Consider the following 17,926-nt stretch of genomic DNA (forward strand, 5'->3'; position numbering starts at 1 on the left):
GATCGTGGCAAGAACAGGGTATAGACATGAGGTCCAAGCATGAGATTTGCCACAAAATGTGATCATTGTTTGGGTCCACCGCCCATGAGCCTAATTTCGGGACGGTAAGTATGAAGTTCCGGAAAGAACCAGGATATCAAGGCAATGGGGAGAGAGGAACATTCAGACAAAATTGTCTGAGTGCTTTATAGTTAAATGAAGGGACAGGGCCATTTAATCCGGGAGTTCCAAACAAAGATATATAAATACATGGGAGTGAGTAGGGAACGGAATCACCAGAGACTCCTATCCTGAGGTCCTCTATACCTGTATTAATTAGCTAATTCAATTTGCATGCAGATTTGAGCGCAAATGGCACATTAGGAAAACAAATGTTATGGTAGATAGCAAATAATTAGCTTGGGAATTTGTTTCAGTCAGCTCGAGCTGCCATAACACAGTGCCATAGGCTGGGTGGCTTACACAACAGACTTTAGTTTCTCACAGTTCCGGAAACTCTAAGTCCCAGATCGAGACGCCAGCCAACTGGCAAACTCCCTCTTCCCAGCTCGTAGACTGCCAACTTCCATCTATGTCCTCATATGACAGAGAGCGAGCAAGCGAAACACACAGAAGAGTCTCTCCAGTATCTCTAATAAGGGCGCTAATCCCTTCATGGAGGGCCTCATCCTCAAGACCTTATCGAAACCTAACTATGGCCCAGTGGCCCCACCCCCAAATACCGTCACACTGGGAAGCAGAGCTTCATCATAGGAATTTGGGGAGACACAATTCAGTCCACAGAATGAATGGAATTAATGTCCTGAACAGGGCTTTGCTCCATACCTGTGTTCTTCAGCCCTGTTAACATGGTTTGGATGGAGTGAGGTAGTTGGTATTTTGTACTGTACATGCACACTGTTGGGTAGGGCGTACAGCCTAAAAGCAAAATCACTCAGGTGGGGAGAATGTCTCCATCTACCACTTAGCCCTTGGTCCAGCTGTTCTATCAAGACGTTAGCAATGATGAAAGTGGCAGGAATTGGGTCATCTCGAACAAAGCATGAGGACAGAGAGGGACTGCTTATACGTGCATGCAGAGCTCCGGGTGGGCACACACAGAATCCGGGTGACTCTTCCTCCCCAGCCAGTCCTTCATGCTGCCTTCTGGCCCCTGGACTGAAGAAGAAGTGTTGAGGGTTGGCAGGAGGCGTAGGGGGAGAAGGGAGAAGAAAAGAGGAAGGGGAGGGAAGGATCGGGCAATTAGCATAAAAGTGAGAAAGCAGAACTAAAAGGCAAAAAACCACAGAGAGAAGAGCCTCGCAGCCCCTGGCCCACCTGAACTCTTCTCTGGGGCTTGGGAGGGTCGGTCCTGTCCTCAGCACCAGGCACCAGCGGTGTCTGAAGGAACCCACCGACCGAGAGCCAGAAAGAGGCTGCCTGCATGCAGGAAGAAACTTCCAGATGCCAGGAGGGGCGCTAAGCTCCGCGGCGCTGGGCCCCCTGGCTACGGCAGAGGAGAGGCTCTGTCTGCTCTACGGAAGACTTCTGCTTCGAGTGAAGGTGGAAGTCATCCAGGAAAGGGGGGGAAGTTCTGAAGGGGGAAGTGAAGAGCTCAGAGAGCTCCATCTTTTGAAGGGGATGCTCTGGGCTACCCAGGAAGGCCGCCTCAGATCTTCATCAAAAGAGTTATGAACTCCCCTTCTTCTCTCGTTGTTGGACCGAGCAAATCCCTAACCATCCGCCCTTCATCCCGAAGCAGGTGAAGCTGGGGAGAGAACCAGGAGGGGGTGGCGGATTAGGTAAGAAGTGAGAAGTGGCAGACGGGCACTGGGTAAAGACAGGAGACTGTGGGAGTGTGTCGCTGAATGGATCATTAGTCTGGCGTGAGACCAGGGCCTCTTGTCCTGAGAAACCACATCCCCCCGTAGCTTCTGGGCCACTTCCTGTGCTGCTTGCCCAGAAAAAAATCACCCTGATGAACCTCACTTCCTCGTCTGCTCTGCTTTGCAGACTGGTAAGTCAGGGGACAGGGACAGAACCTGCCTGAGCCACGGCATTTTGGCATATAACCATCCCCCAAATCATGATGCCATAGGCGCCATGTTTCTCCGGGGGAGATCTGTCCAGGTTGAATGCCTGGGGTAGCATTTCTCGTGGCAAGTCAGATGAAGTCCAATGGAGTGGGCTTGTCAGGTGGTCAGGTGACACACGGTCAGGAGGGAGCACTGACAGGTCAGCTAACAGGAGCAGGATTTCAAAGAGATCTAGAGGTTAGGTTGACGGATCCCCGGGAACAGGATGCAAGCTGGAATCCAGAGTTAAGTTCAAGCAATTAGATGCACCAGGTAGGGGAGACGTGAGTTCTTGCGTGAAAAATGAAAGCCGTGGTTCTGGTTGATTGCACGCTTGATGTGAGTTCCTAGTGTGACACGTTTGTTAGAAAGCAGAGAGAAATTCTGTGTTGCCTTATGTTACATGTATATAGTGGTCGTATCCCAAATAAAGGAGATAATTATCCCACAGGATTCTTCATGCTGAATTCTGTTTGAGATGCCTCGGATTAAGCAAGCGTTCATTGAAAAGCATTGGTGAGGGGGTCCGGAGGGGGAGGGAAGTGACTGCAGCAGACGGAGCGGGCTCCCTGAGGACCAGTAATACGGGCGGATGTGGGGAGGATGAGGCAGCCATATTCAAATATTTGAAAGTGACACTGAAAAGAATGAAGTGTATTATGTGTCACTCTAGATTACAAATAAGTGGAAGTTTCAGACAGAAAGACAGATTTCTCCTCAATATACGTTAGAATCAACTGGCATTTTGAGATACCCTAAGAGAGAATTTGCTGTGACTTGAAGTCCCCATGCTGAATCCATTAGGGATGAAGTGGAGGGGATCAGGTGGGCACACTAAGGTGACTTTAGTCCCTTCCCTCTACAGCTTAATGTGTTTCACTTACTAGGTATTTCTGAATATCTACGCACCGTGGTGAGCAAAACAGAGGTAGTTCCTTTGGCACCTACGTGTATAATCTATGAAGGGGAGACAATCAGCAAGGAAATAGACCACTTACTGCAAACTACATGTTATGCAGAGAGCAAACAGGGAGTGGAGGCAGAGAGTAGCAAGGAAGGAGCTCTTTAGATTAAGTAGTCATGGAAAGTCTCACTGAGGTGACACTTCAGCTGAGACCAGAAGACCAAGGGGCTAGGCTTTTAAAGAACTAGGGCCAGGCACCTGGGTGGCTCAGTCGGTTGGTTAAGTGTCCGACTTTGGCTCAGATCAGGATCTCGCAGTTTGTGGGTTTGCTCTGTGCTGACAGCTCAGAGCCCGGAGCCTGCTTTGGATTCTGTCTCCCTCGCTCTCTGCTCCCCCCCGCCCCCACCGACTCACGCTCTGTCTCTCAAAAATGAATAAGCGTTAAACAAAAACAAAAACAAAAACAAAAACCCAACTAGGGAAAGATTCCAGGCAGGAAGTATAACACAGTGCTTGCTTCAGCTGCACATATATTAAAATTGCAACAATACGCACATTAGCCTGGCCCCTGCGCAAGGATGACATGCAAATTCGCGAGGTAGGTGATCCATAACTTTCGTTCCACTCACAGCTAACCACAGAGGGTTATCCAAGCTTCTCCCCTTCCACAGGAACTTATGACCTCTGGTTAACTGTCTGGCTCTGCTCAAATATGGAATATACGACCAGGCAACCTTGCTCATGCAAAAATTATCCCTGGTTGGCAAATTAACATTAATCTTCTTTGAGTGTGGGAAAAGGGAAGAAAGGGAAAGACAGGAAAGCAAAAGACAAGAAAAGACAAGTCAAGAAAAGCACAACGTGAACAACGGTCCTAAGGTAAGACAAAGCCAGGCGGCAGCGAGGCAGGAAGCGCAGGTCAGGACGGCTGGGGCTCAGGAGGTGAGGAGGGGAATGGCAGAGGGGAGAGAGGGAAATAGATGGGGCCAAGGTCACGTGGGGCCCCACATGAGCCAGGCTGAGAGTTTCAACTTTTTTCTAAATTCCATGGAAAGCGATGGAAGCATTTTAAGCAAAGAGCAACAGAATCCAATTCATGTTTTTACATGAAGTGCTCAACCGACTGAGCCACCCGGGTGCCCCGCAGAATTTTTTTAAAAATAATAAATAGAGTAACACATGAGCGTTGTAGAAAATAAAAATAAAACCCAGACCCATCTCCCAATCCAGCCTCACAGAGCCACACTCTTAAAAGTTAACAGTCTGTTGTAGTGAAAGAGTATTTTTCACATGACCATGATCGGAGTGCATATACAATTGTGTTGGGGCAACTCGGTGGCTGAGTCAGTTAAGCGTCCCACTTCGGCTCAAGTCATGATCTCACAGTTTGTGGGTTCAAGCCCTGCGTCGGGCTCTGTGCTGACAGCTCAGAGCCTGGAGCCTGCTCTGGATTCTCTGTCCCTTCCTGCTTGTGTTCTGTCTGTCTCTCTCAAAATTAAATACATATTAAAAAAATTATATACAATTGTGTTACTTAACATAATTACAAATGTTACTATTTCTTTGATCTCCTTGGATTTATAACAATTGATGTCATTTTTTACTTAGGTTTTAGTTTAAGTTCCCTACAGATCTTTAAAGGAAAGAGCCTTTCAAAACCACTGAAAAGGAGAAAGATAATGACTGGTAAGCACAGGCAAAGGAGCTCAACATTGAGCCATAAGGAAATGCAAATTAAAACCCAGAGGAGAAACCACTTCACCACAACCAGAAGGAGTAGCATCAAAAAGGCAGACAATAACAAGTGTTCGTGAGAATGTACAGAAGCTGAAGAAACCTTTACACGCTGCTCGTAAGAAAATAAAATGTCATGGCCACTTTGGAAAACACTTTGGCGATTTCTTAAAAACTTAAACATAAATTTACCACACGACCAGAAATTCCACTCACAGGTATTTACCTAAGAGGAATGAAAACTCTGTCCACACAAAGACTTGTTAAGGTTCATAACAACATTATTCCTAATAATCCCAAAGGGAAAACAACCCAAATGTCTATCAGCTGATGAATGAGAACAACAGAATACTCTTTGGCAATAAAAAGAATGAACTAATGATAACATGCTAAGACATGGACGAAACTCAAAAGCATTATGCCACATGAGAGAAGACAGGCAATCGATTACAAGTTGTATATTCCATTTACATGAAATCTCCAGAAAGGAGAAATTTACAGACAGAAAGCACATCAGTGGTCTCTTGCTGCTGGGGGTGTAAGTGAGGATTACTATACACAGGTTCCAGGGAAATTTGGGAGGGGGGTCGCAGAAACGTTCTAAAACTGGATTGTGGTCATGGCTGCACAACTTTATAGGTTTACTAAAAAAGTACTGAATTGTACACTTACGAAAAAACCACAACAAAGAAGTAGTTGAAGGAGGGCACAATTTGAACCAGTTTGGGGACATTTTAAGACCGGTGAAATTGGGAACCTAATCAAGAATATTGGTGCAATAAAAGAATTTGTACAGTCTCTTGGCTTTTCTAAAAAATATTTTTTGGTGTTTTATTTATTTTTGAGAGAGAGAGAGAGAGAGAGAGTGAGAATAGCAGGGGATGGGTGGATAGAGAGGGAGATACAGAATCCTAAGCAGGTTCCATGCTCTGAGCTGTCAGCACAGAGTCTGACATGGGGCTCGAACTCACAGACCATGAGATCATGACCTGAGCTGAAGTCAGATGCTTAACCAACTGAGCCACCCAAGTACCCAAGGTATCTTGGCTTTTCAAATGATAAACCAGATTTATCCTTAACATAATATTCTGACTGTGCTAATGTCAAAGGATAAGGTTAAAATGGTCATATATTTGAAAGGCACAAAGTGAAAGGAAAGTGAATTACCATTACATATCCTTAAACAAACGAACAAAAAGAAACAGCAGGAGGCACTTGTGTTTGGTTTTTATGTTCATATGTCGCCACCTCGTGGTCATTTATAAGATGGCACAACTTGCTTCACTTTTTTAAATCTTTGTCGAGCCCTATACCACAAATATCTGAATGCTTGGCTATGCGTAGGTTAAATATCTGAATGAATCACTGAATCATTTATACTTCGTAAAAATACTGTAGTGGCAAGAACTGGACTGGGAATCTCAAAAAATGGCTTCCAGCCCCTGATCTGTCTGGTGTTTGAGCCAGAACAAGATTAATCTATGGGCCCTATCTGGTCCGAAAGTTCAGGCAGAGGCTCTGTAAGATAGTGGTTAGGAGCATGACCTTCCAGTAAGTTCCTACCTACCCTGAACTTTGGTGCCCTACTCTTTAAAATGGGGATAAAAGAACATCCACTGCCAAGGTACGTGTGAGAACCAAGTGTGAAAACACACATAAAAGCATGTCTCCCAGAATCCACTTCAGAAAACGGGCAGGCTGCAGTTACGTAAGGGTTTCCTCCCGTGACTACGTGCCTCATGGGCACAAATCCTTTATCTGACATTTCAAAGTGGTTACTTCTCCCCACCCCAAACCAGAGACATAAGCAAAAAACCCAGAAAGATACAAGTTCCCAGAAAACAAACTATGTTTATTAGAAGTATCAGCCAATTGGGAAAACACGTTTGACCAATGTAATTATTAAAATGAATGAAGCCAAAGTCTGCACAGGGCCGGAATTTTACAAATAACTTAGAATTGCCGATTATTTTTTAAAAATACAGAGTGGCAAGGATGTCAAGAGGCGACTGATCTAGCTGGTACCATCGCGTGAGTATCTTACAGTGACTGACGGGTTTAACGTATGCTAGCCGGTACTATGCTGAGCGGAGAAAAGAGAATTCTTTCATTTTCCCAAGGATTAAAATAAGTGTTGGCACAAGGGGGTATTAATGGCATAGGCCAGGGAGCCAGTCTGCACAAGAATCCACATCATCCGAAACTTAAGAGTTGCTACAATTTAACTCCTTCACCCATTATGTTTCCCTAGGATGTCAAAACATTGAGATGATTCTAGCTTTTATTTGCCAGGCAGGTGTTTTGGCATTGCTTATAAATTATTTTTTTTTGTTGTTTTTAACAGCTTTATTGAGGGATAACTTAGATACCATAGAATTCCCCAATACATAGGGTTGCCCAAGTCTTGGTAAATGTATAGTTATGCAGTCATTACCACAATTCGGTTTTAGAACAACTCCATCATACACTTTGCATTTGACCAGCCCTATAGGGAAAGAATTTACTGCATCATTAACTTGTGAGTTTAAACATCTAGCCCTAGAACCTAGCCTAGGCATTCCTTTTGAATAAATTTAGTAAATTAACTAAAACTCTCAACCTCACTGAAAATAGAAGTCAATGTAGCACATTCTTTCCAGGGTCTGCAGGCTAGTTATACAAAGTAAACATATAAGAATAAAAGTGAACATACGTAAGCTTATATATGTGTATATTTTGAAAAGTGTGTATTATAGAATTCATTACAGTTTATGCCAGCATTACGGCCACATCCGACCCAAGGACAACCTTATTTCTTTTCTCACTCTTATAAATATGGTTATCAACCCTCTGGAGCCTAAACATTTTGATCTTGCATAGTCCAAATTTACGGAAGAAATACTCTCCCCCTTTTTTTTTAATTTGGCTGTGATTAAATCAATCGTAGAGCTTATTAACTAGCCCCACAGAATTTATTAACTCCACCCATCTTGACGTTGAATACCATTTTATTATTTAAGTGCTCATTCAATATGCACTAATGCAGTCTCCTTCATATACTAAGTTCCTTGCGGTTAGAAAAATAGTTTCAAACTCTGTGTGAATAAATTTTATTTTTTTCTCAAGCACCTAGCTCACACTGGGCCCACAAAAAGCTATTTAATAAGTACTTGTTCAAATCCATCTTTATTGCAATACATCTCTTGATTTCTATTCCTCCCTTTCTGCTAACTAGTAGTTCTGATTACATTTCAAATTCAGTTCCCTTTCTTTTACTTAACGTCATTCTCGATTTTTGAAAAGTTTCTTTTGAGAGAAAGAGAGAGAGTGCATGAGCAAACCGGAGGGAGAGGGAGAGAGAATTCCAAGTAGGCTTGGCGCTGTTGGGGGAGGAGGGTAAGCCCCGCCTGGGGCTCCATCTCATCAACCGTTAGAGATCCTGATCTGAGCCAAAATCAAGAGTCAGGGGGCTTACCAACGGAACCTCCAGGAACCCCTTAATTTTTTTTTAACACTACAAAAGCATACTAATAGAATACAAAGAGTACACCAAAGGTAATCTACTTCTATCGTTTCCATTCCGACTCTTAACAACTCAGGTCTCCTGCACTAAGAGGACCTAGGGAACATTCAGCACACACAGGATGCAGCTGGGCAGACTCCTGGGTCGCCCACTAATTCTGTGACCTTGGGTCAGTCCCTCAAACTTCTGTGAACCTCAGGACCTTCCGTATACTGCCCATCTCACCAGGCTGTCGAGTCAAGAGAGACGTGTATGTGTGAGCACTCTGCGAAGTCTAAAGCTTCGACGCAAACTTAAAGCATTACTGGGGGGTCTTAACAGAAGTCTTCGCGCCTGCTCTCCTCCCTCCCCCCGCCCCCCGACGCCGNGCTCCAGGCGCCGTCCGCCTCCGGGAGAAGGGAGCCCTCCTTGCAGAGCTCCCCTCTGCAGTTGCAACGCGCGCTCCCTCCAGGGCCGCCTCTAGGGCTTAGTTACAAACTGGAGTCGTCCCCGGCCTTAACCTTGCCCTTGCCTCTCCCAGCCACAGCCAAGCGATACCCCCCCGCCCCCCGCGGAAAGCCCAGCTCCGAGAGTCCCGCCAGCTACGGCCACGCCCCACTATTTAAACTCCGAGTTCCCGCGAAGGCGGCGGGGGAAGGCCACGCGCGGTGAATTATGGGGGGCCGAGCCTGCAGAAGCGGGATGCTGATTGGCTGCTGAGCGAGGAGGGCGGAGTAAAAGGCGGAAGAAGGCGTCGCGGCCCGGCTCCGTGCAATTGGAGACTGGAGCGGTCATGGAAGCAGTTAGGTGCTCGCAGCACGGTAAGGGCCCGATCGTTTAGGGGCTCCCGGGGTCTCTCTGTCTCGCGTGGCGTAATCGCTATCAATTTGCTCTTCTCAGGAACCATCTGCTTTCTCAAGACTGGCGTCCGCGATGGTCCGAATAAAGGAAGGAGCTTCTATGTGTGCCCGGCGAACCCTTGCGGCTTCGTGATGGCGGTCGAGTAAGTCTCGAGCTGGGCACGACCGCCGGTCACCGCCGGCTCCCCTCTGCCCGGCGCCACAGGCACCAGGAGAGGTGGGGACCCCGGTCTCTGCGGCCAGGGCCCTTTAAGTGGTTGATAACCCCAGGGCAGCGTGGGGGTTCGGGAGACGCTCTGTACCTGCTAGCTTACTCACCCTCGGGGCCTCCGTTTCCCCCTCCTGTAAGATGGAGCGTGGGGCCTCCGTTTCCCCCTCCTGTAAGATGGAGCGTCAGCTACATCTGGAACCTTCAGTTCCTTTCGCTTGTCAGGCCTTCTGCTCGGACATTGTTGCTTCTCCCTGCCAAATGAGGACATGCAGGCATAGTGGAAAGTAATTGGTTCCTGTTTTGCACGAATTTTAAGCCGAACTTGTTTTTATTTTATTTTTTTTTAATTTTTTAAAAATTTTTTTAAATGTTTATTTATTTCTAGGAGACAGAGAGAGAGACAGCGTGAGCACGGGAGGGTCAGAGAGAGAGGGAGTCACAGACTGAAACAGGCTCCAGGCTCTGAGCTGGCAGTCAGCACAGAGCCCGACGCGGGGCTCGAACCCACGAACCGTGAGATCATGACCTAAGCGAAAGTCGGACGCTTAACCAACTAAGCCACCCAGGCACCCCGCCGAACGTGTTTTTAAATGGTTGAGGTTAAAACGCTCTGGTGGTCAGATTATCAGCGCCCTTTTAAAATAGGAATCTGTGCAGTTAAGGGTGAGATTGATAATCCAAAGAAACAGGTTACTTTAGGGATTAACGCTGGAAAAAAAAATCAAATATCTGACTCAGCACTCTGGTATTTATTTTTTAAATACAATTTATTGTCAAATTGGCTAACACAGTGTGTAATGTCTGCTCTTGGGTTTTGGGGTAGATTCCCGTGGTTCATCGCTTACACATCAGCACTCTGGTATAAAATTGGAAGCTGAAAAGCTAATATTGTTCTCATAAAGTGTTAATGTTTTGACAGTACCAAGTGTCCACAGCCTGTGCGAATTTTTAAACTATCACATTAAACATTTTTCCTGCTCTCTACTGAACTTGGTAGAGACCAACTATCTCCTTCTAAAATAAGACACAGCATGGGTATCAATACTAGAAAATGAAGTATTTTTCAATGTGTTTATTAACCTATAGTTACCATAACACGATTTAGATGCTTTGTGTCTTTGTTGTGCTTTGAAACTAAAAGAAGGAATTGATGTATTTTTTCAGATTTGACAAATACACTCTTAGACAAAATAGTTTCTTAGCCCTCAAATAAGTTGTCTTTTTATTATGAAAGAAATTACTGGGTTCCAGTTTCGTTAAATATGAAATGATTTTGAGAACAGTGTCAAATCTTAAGATGGATGGGGACAGGCCAGGGGCGCCTGAGTGGCTCAGTAGGTTGAGTGTCCAACTCTTGATTTCCGCTCAGGTCATGATCTCACTGTTGGTGGGATGGAGCCCCTCGATGGGGTCAGTGCTGACAGCGTGGGATTCTCTCTTTCCCTCTCTCTCTGCCTCTCCTCCACTTGCTGGCTCTCAACATTTTAAAAAAGGCTGGGGAGGGGGGGTGGCCAACATATCATTAAGTTGCGATTTGCTATTTATTTCGAATTTCTTTACTGAGTTTCTTAGGTTCTGGACCTAGGTCAAGTTTCATGCAACATAAAAGCATGTTCAAATTTGTAGGAATTAAGCACTAATGGTAGCATAAGGATCAGTTTTGTGTTAAAAGAAATATACTCTTGGGGCACCTGGCTGGCCGAGTTGGTAGAGCATGTGACTCTTGATTTTGGGGTTGTGAGTTCGAACCTCATGTTGGGTGTAGAGATTACTGAGAAATAACGTCTTAAAGAAAAGAAGCCCTTCTGTAGAATGCCATTTATGCAAGTGCACTGCTATCAAACCAGTACACTATGACTTTGGACTTAATGACAGTTACTTGATAAACTTGACCTCTTTGGAATCTGTCTGGTTGCCAGAATTAAGCGAAACAAAGGAAGAAACAAGTGCTGTGACTCCAAGGAGAGTATTTTAGGCGTACAGTCAAAATTATTTACCCTCAAATGCCATTTATATATTCTCTCGTGAGAAGTTAGAAGAGAAGAGTTAAAAACTGTGTGCCAGGCGTGAAGCAGGTTAGTGGAGCCTCTTCTTAGAGCAGGCGCGTGAACACCCCTGAGGGACAGAAAACAGGTCGTTACAGACAAAGGGCTGATGGAAGAACTCCACAGCTAGGCTTCGACACTCCACGTCATTCCTGGCGGGATCTCACAATGTAGAGGTCGCACAACAGTACAATTTTAAGCTTTTGAGTCATCGGGAAAAAGATGTACTGATTGGCGTCCTGTTTTTGGGGAAGTGGGAAAAAAATGAAGGCTGCTGAGTGAGCCTTTCCCCAGAGGATCATGCAGAGATGTAAAAATGTCTGGCATTTACAAACCCTGTGGAGGTCACACGTGTACTATTAGGTTTAAAACCCATAGTTAGGGGTTGCCTGGGTGGCTCAGTTGGTTAAGCGTCCGACTTTGGCTCGGGTCATGATCTCACGGTTCGTGGGTTCCAGCCCCACGTCTGGCTCTGTGCTGACAGCTCAGAGCCTGGAGCCTGCTTCGGATTCTGTGTGTGTGTGTGTCTTTCTCTCTCTCTCTCTCTGCCCCTACCCCACTTGTGCTCTGTCTCTCTCTCTCTCTCAAAAATAAATAAACATTAAAAAAAATAATAACAAAACCCATAGTTAGGATTTAATTTTAGAATGTTAATTTCCGGCATCCCCTAAAACAAAATTTCCTTTTCCCCCCCCCGCCTCTAGCATTCCTGTTTCTCATTGCTTATTGCACGAGGACTGCGTGGTAGCGCTTCAGGGTTTGCTCCTACCGCCCGGCAAGGAAGAATATAGGTAAGTGTCCAAAACGAACATTTAAGTGTATTTGCTTCTTTCTTTTCCTGGAAGAGTTATAGCCAGCTGCGTTTTCCTCGGATTGACTGTTCCTTAAAGATCATTTTTAACAAACAGAATTTCTCTCTGTGTTGAGTGCCTTCCGAGCAGCCACCACCCTTGCTGAGCACCTGGTCAGTCTGAGAATCTGGTGAGTTTCCGAATCAACTGCTCCGCCTTCCTCCCTCTCTGGCTCTTAAGTAGCGGGTAACATCCACTTGCCAACTTGTCATTAACTTGCAGTAACTTGTCAACTTTTCCGTCCTCGTAATAGAATGAAGTAACGTCTCAAAATGTGTAAAGTATGTTAAGCATTCAATAAATGTTCGTTTCCCTTCTTTTTTATGAAAACGCAGAGGTAGGGCAAGGAAGTCTGTATAGGTGGCAGGTAATGTCTGTCATAGTATTGAAAAATAAGTAGGAATTCACTAGGGCCAGGAAAGGGGCCGTATTTAACAGACTGATACCCTGCGTTGGGGCACAGAGTTAGGAAGTCATCAGGAATTATAAGCATTTGGTTTGGTAATAGTTTGGCATGTGTTTGAGTGGAAATTTCAGAAGATATGGCTGGCCAGGGAGGCTGGGGCCAGCTGTGATGGTCTTTTATGATATTCTGTGCAGTTCAGAATTAATATGTTCTAGATCAATCCCTCCCCCGCCCTGCCCCCAATATTGGCATTTAAGTACCATCTTCACAACCTTTATATACCTAAATATTGCCTGTATTGCTGTTTTTCTTTTTTCTTTCTTTTTTTTAAAGATGTTTATTTTTGAGAGAGAGGGAAAGAGTGCGAGGGCAGGGGAGAGGCAGAGAGAGGATTAGAAGCAGGCTCTGTGCAGGTGCAGAGATGTGGAGCTTGAACTCATGAACTACAAGATCATGACTGGAGCTGAAGTCGGATGCTTAACTGACTGAGCCACCCAGGCGCTCCTGCTTTTCTTAATTGAGTTATGGATACAGTTGGCTACATAGATTTTAAATGTTGAGCAGTGGAGTTTGAGAAATTTACACAACCGTCCTTATAACCAAACCTCAGTCAAAATACAGAGTATTCTGTTACCCTGTTAAATGCCATTGGACCCCCTTCTAGATAATCCACTTCCCCTCTCCCCCCCGTCTACCAGAGGCAGCCACTGTTTTGATTCATTCTTTAGTGTCTGGCATCTTTTATGTCGTCGTGTCTGAAATGTGGTTTGTACCTCAGTCAGTCTTTATCATTGCGAAGTTGAATTCCATTTTGTGACGCTCACAGTTTCTTGTGCTTGCTTGTCGTCCCTGTGTTTTTCTTTGGTGAAGTGCCTAAGTCCTTTGCTCGCTCCTCTTCTTCATTGAAAATTTTATTGAGGTCATTGTACACTCTCATGGGTTTATAACAAATAGTGCAGAAGGGATCCCTGCAGACTTTACCTAAGGGTAACATTTTGCACAATGTATATAAATAGTACATAAACGTTACAACTAGTATGTTGACTCAGTCCCACTGTTCTTATCTGTGAAGATAGTTTTCCTTTATAATGATATGTTTGTGTGTGCGCGCGCACATGTGTGCGAGTGTATAGTTTAGCATGCGTGGTTTTGAGTATGCACTACCACAGTCAGGAGCTAGAACAGCTCGATCACCCCTCGATTCCTCCTGCTGCCCCTTCATACCTCCACCCTCCTTCCCTTCCTGCTCCCTCCACCTCACCTCTGCAAGCAGGAATCTGATCTCCGTTTCTACAAGTTGTCATTTCAGAAATGTTAACATTAAAGAAATCATAAAGTATAACTGTGGGGGAGGGGGTTGCCTATTTTTAAAAACTGTATCTTTTGTCTTTTTATTATTGAATTGGAAGAGTTCTGTGGATATTCCCCATACAAAGGCAATCTATGGTAAATACATAGATAATGAGGATTTTTCAATGAGTCTTTGGTTTTCATTTTCCTAACTCTTTTTGGAAAGCGGAAATTTTTAATTTTTAGAAAGTCCAGATTTTATTTTATTTATTTAATGTTTATTTTTGAGAGAGAGAGAGAGAGAGAAACCGAACATGAGCAGGGGAGGGGCAGAGAGAGGGTGAGGCAGAATCTAAAGCAGGTTCCAGGCTCTGAGCTGTCAGCACAGAGCCCAACATGGGGCTCGAAACCACAGAGCACGAGATCATGACCTGAGCCAAAGTCGGGCACTTAACCGACTGAGCCACCCAGGCGCCCCATAAAAGGTCCAGTTTATCGTATTTTTATACTTTGTGCTTTCTTATTTTCTCTCCGAGACATTTTTGCCTGCTCCAAGAGTACAACTTTCTCCAGTGGTTTCTTGTAGAGGTTTTATAGTTTTTGTTTTCATTTTTATTTATTTATTTTCTTAATGGCTTTTCTGTTTAGTCTGTGATCTACTTCGTATTAATTTTGAGTATCTTAAGAGATAAGTGTATTTCATTTATTTTTCCATATGTTACTGAATGAGTATTATTCGGTTGTTTCAGCAACATTTTGGAAGACTTTCCTTTCCCCATGGAGATGCTTGGCACTCTGTAAAAAAATCAGGGACTACCATGTTTTGAATCTGTTTTTGAACTTGCCAGTCTGTTGGCCCTTTTGCCCATCCCCACACAATCAGATGAGATCATGTGAGTCCCTTCCAGCATTCATCTAGATTGGCTGTTCTAGGTCCTTTGCATATAAAATGTTGAATCAGCTTCTAAATTTCCCTAGAAAACCATGTTGGCATTACACTGAATCTATGTAGATCATTTTGGGGAGAACTGATATTAATATTGATTTTCTGATCTATGAGCATGGTGTATTCATGCCTTAATATTTTTTTTTTTAGCATTGTCAAATAGTTTTTATTATAGAGTACTATGCCCTTTTTGTTAAATTGAGTCCTCAGAGAATGTTATGTTTTTGATGCTGTTATAAATGGAATTCAAAAAATTTTCACTTTTGGACTGTTTTTTGGTAGTTCAGTGGGGCTGGTAAGTCTCCAAGAGGTCCTGACATCCCAAGCCATTCACATGCCACTGAGGGCCCCCACCTTACAGGAATAGTAAGGAAGTTTGGTCCAGTTCACATTAATTAAAGAGGAACTCGCAGAGGGCTGGTTGGAAAGGAAGGTGGTGTTGGCAAGGGGGCTGCTGACACAGAACTGCTGTTAATGTCTGCTAAATGGCACAGTCTTTATCTCTTCCCACCATAGACTTTTCTGCGGTAGGTGGAGGAGGCAGCTAACGTTTAGGGAGGTTAGAAGAGGAATCTGATGCCCCATGATTGTTGTGAAGTGGCATTGCTGGGATTCAGACCTGGGTCTAGCTGATTCTAGCTGCATCGACTTTAGTCTCAAAGTGAAAGGTGATCTGGATTGAGGCATCAGCGGTGGAGGCAGGTGCGCTTAGATTGCAGAAAACTTGCGGAAAGGCAATCAGTAAGACAGCTTTGTGGTAGGCTTTGAAGCATGTACTTTCCTTCCCCATTTTCTCATCAGGAGTAGTGATCACTGTGGTCCCAACCCCCCTGGGTGGTGAGGATTCGGTGGGGTCCCGTGTGGGATGCTCGTAGTCTGGCGTTTGGCTCGCCATCGGTGCTCCATAAATGGTGGTTAAGTTGGATTTTATGTGGGACAAGTTTACCATTAAACAAGACAAGGAAGGTAAGGCATGGCTTCCACAGACAGCTTTGGACTGTGTCTTCTGTACATGTGAGACCAGCCAGCTGCAAAGGAAGGTCAGGACCAAAGATGGGGTTTTGAGAGCTTACCATTCTCATTCTTTACACTAGGCACATGAGTCTGAGAGTTGATCATTATTTTAAAAAAGAAAAGTGAGGTATGCAAATGTTTTTCTTTTAGCCCAAGTCTAGAGCACTATCACTAGGCATTACTCACTGGAGTTTGTTTTGTTTTTTTAAAAAAATTTTTTTACATTTATTTATTATTGAGAGACGGAGCATGAACAGGGGAGTGGGAGAGAGGGAAGGAGGCACAGAATCTGAAGCAGGCTCCAGGCTCTGAGCTGTCAGCACAGAGCCCGAAGCAGGGCTTGAACCCATGAACTGCGAGATCATGACCTGAGCCCAAGTTGGTCGCTCAACTGACTGAGCCCCCCAGGCGCCCCTCACTGGAGGTTTTTAAAACATTGTTTTAGGACAAATAGAATACAGTTAATACAACACACAATAAATTAAAAACAAAAAACAAGTGGGGGCGCCTGGTTGGCTCAGTCAGTTGAGCATCCGACTCTGGATTTCGGCTCAGGTCATGGCCTTGCGGTTTGTGGGTTCGAGCTCTGTGCTGGGCTCCCTGCGGACGGTGTGGAACCTGCTTGGGGTTCTCTCTCTGCCCCTCCCTCACACTCTCTCTTAAAATAAGTAGATTCAAAAAACAAAAACAAACATCCCTATAGGTAGTACAGGCTGGAAATTTTAAAAGAAGTAAGTAAGCCGGTGGGTGATGACTTCCTTAGCAGACAGGAAGGGCATTTAGCCAGAGCCCCTGTACTCTGGAGAATGACATCAGGGAACAGAACCTTTTCTTCTGAAACCCAGTTTTCAGAAGAAAGGTTTCTTTTCAAGAACTTAAAGGACTTTACATCCTTGATTTATGCTGATTTGTTTAAAGCTTAACGCAGCTAGGAGACAGGAGCAGCAGAGTCATGGCGGGCCGTGCAAGCCCTGGTGAGGCTGAGATGCCCAGTTTTGATACCTTGGCGTGTGGGTGCATTTATGTGCAGTTCTCCTACGTAAACACCAGATGGTGCCACTCGCCAGCATTTGACTGGCCCTTCAGCCTTGGCCCTCTGTTTATGGGCACTAAAATAGTCACTCAGTAGAACCAGAAGGAAGGAGTCTTGCCTCGCCTTGAATGATGGAGCACAGCTTGATTTACAAATGTTGGACGTCGTTACTGAGCTTCCTGAGTTCTTGTTTCCCCCCTCCTTCCCCCCCCCCAACCTCTCTGTCTTTTAGCTTCTCAAGGATATAGGATCAAAATAGTTGGAAGTACTCCTTTATCTCCAACTAGGTAAAACACATTTTAGTTCTTTAAATAACTGGTTGTCGTGGGATGTTCAGAAAATTTTATTTTTTAATAATACTTGAATCTTTGCGTGTCTAGAAAATTCCTTGTGTCATTGGTTATTGGGTAAGATGGGCATACAGATGGTATAGCCCAGGGATGATTATCTGGGTGGATGGTAGAGAGGAGTTTGAGCGTGAGCCGGGCCCGTGCAGAAGGGCCTCGGGTCCTACCACACCACGAGGAACCCCACTCAATAAAGCTAGTACTTCCTGTGGAGCACTTACCCGGGGACTGTGCTGCGCAGTTGGAAGGATTCCTTGTGTGTGAAGAATATTAGCTCTTCGTAATGTGTGTCACAATTACTTTTTCCATTTTGCCTTTTGTCATATCATTTTGCTAATGGTATTTTTGCCCTCCTTGCCCCCAGAGGCTTGTTACATGCAGAGGGGAGAGGGTCGCTCCTCCTTGGCTGCTGACTTTTCTCGTGGCTGCCAGGACCTTGCTTCCTCTTGGCGTGGACATGTGTCTCCACCATTTTCTTGATGAACTTGAGGGCACTCTTGTCCTTGGGAGGCCTTGAGCAGCTCCATGACGTGGCCTTGTGTGGGGCTCATGTCCTGTATGAACACGTGCTTGGGGAGGTGCCCGCGGCAGTGGCTGTGCCTCAGTTCGCTCGTGTTCTTGGTCAGGTCACCTTGTGGCCCGTGTCAAGGCCCAGGGCCACAGGGCGGCCCAGAGCCACGCTGCAGCTCCTCACTGGCTTCTGCAGCTGGTGGGTTACCATCCCCCTGGTCAGCTCTGTGGAAGGACGCC

The 17,926-nt window shown here is 45.1% G+C and overlaps 1 protein-coding gene and 1 non-coding gene across 4 annotated transcripts in view; both read left to right on the forward strand.

The window, feature by feature from the left end:
* The first annotated feature begins 3,467 nt into the window (after positions 1-3,467).
* LOC144234755 (U6 spliceosomal RNA) lies at positions 3,468-3,575 on the forward strand. Its single transcript, XR_013336060.1, has one exon. It is a non-coding gene; the product is annotated as a U6 spliceosomal RNA (small nuclear RNA).
* Positions 3,576-8,953: 5,378 nt separating this feature from the next.
* TTF2 (transcription termination factor 2) overlaps positions 8,954-17,926 on the forward strand; it is a 39,499-nt gene continuing 30,526 nt past the window's right edge. For all 3 annotated transcript variants that reach the window (XM_077767309.1, XM_077767320.1, XM_077767331.1), the window contains exons 1-3: positions 8,954-8,994; positions 9,074-9,176; positions 11,994-12,080. In XM_077767309.1, coding sequence (XP_077623435.1) covers positions 8,967-8,994; positions 9,074-9,176; positions 11,994-12,080 — 218 coding nt within the window. In that variant the 5' untranslated portion in view covers positions 8,954-8,966. The remainder of the gene's footprint in view (positions 8,995-9,073; positions 9,177-11,993; positions 12,081-17,926) is intronic.

The sequence above is a fragment of the Crocuta crocuta genome, unplaced genomic scaffold (genome assembly GCF_008692635.1).
Source record: "Crocuta crocuta isolate KB4526 unplaced genomic scaffold, BGI_CrCroc_1.0 scaffold180, whole genome shotgun sequence".
NCBI lineage: Eukaryota > Metazoa > Chordata > Mammalia > Carnivora > Hyaenidae > Crocuta > Crocuta crocuta.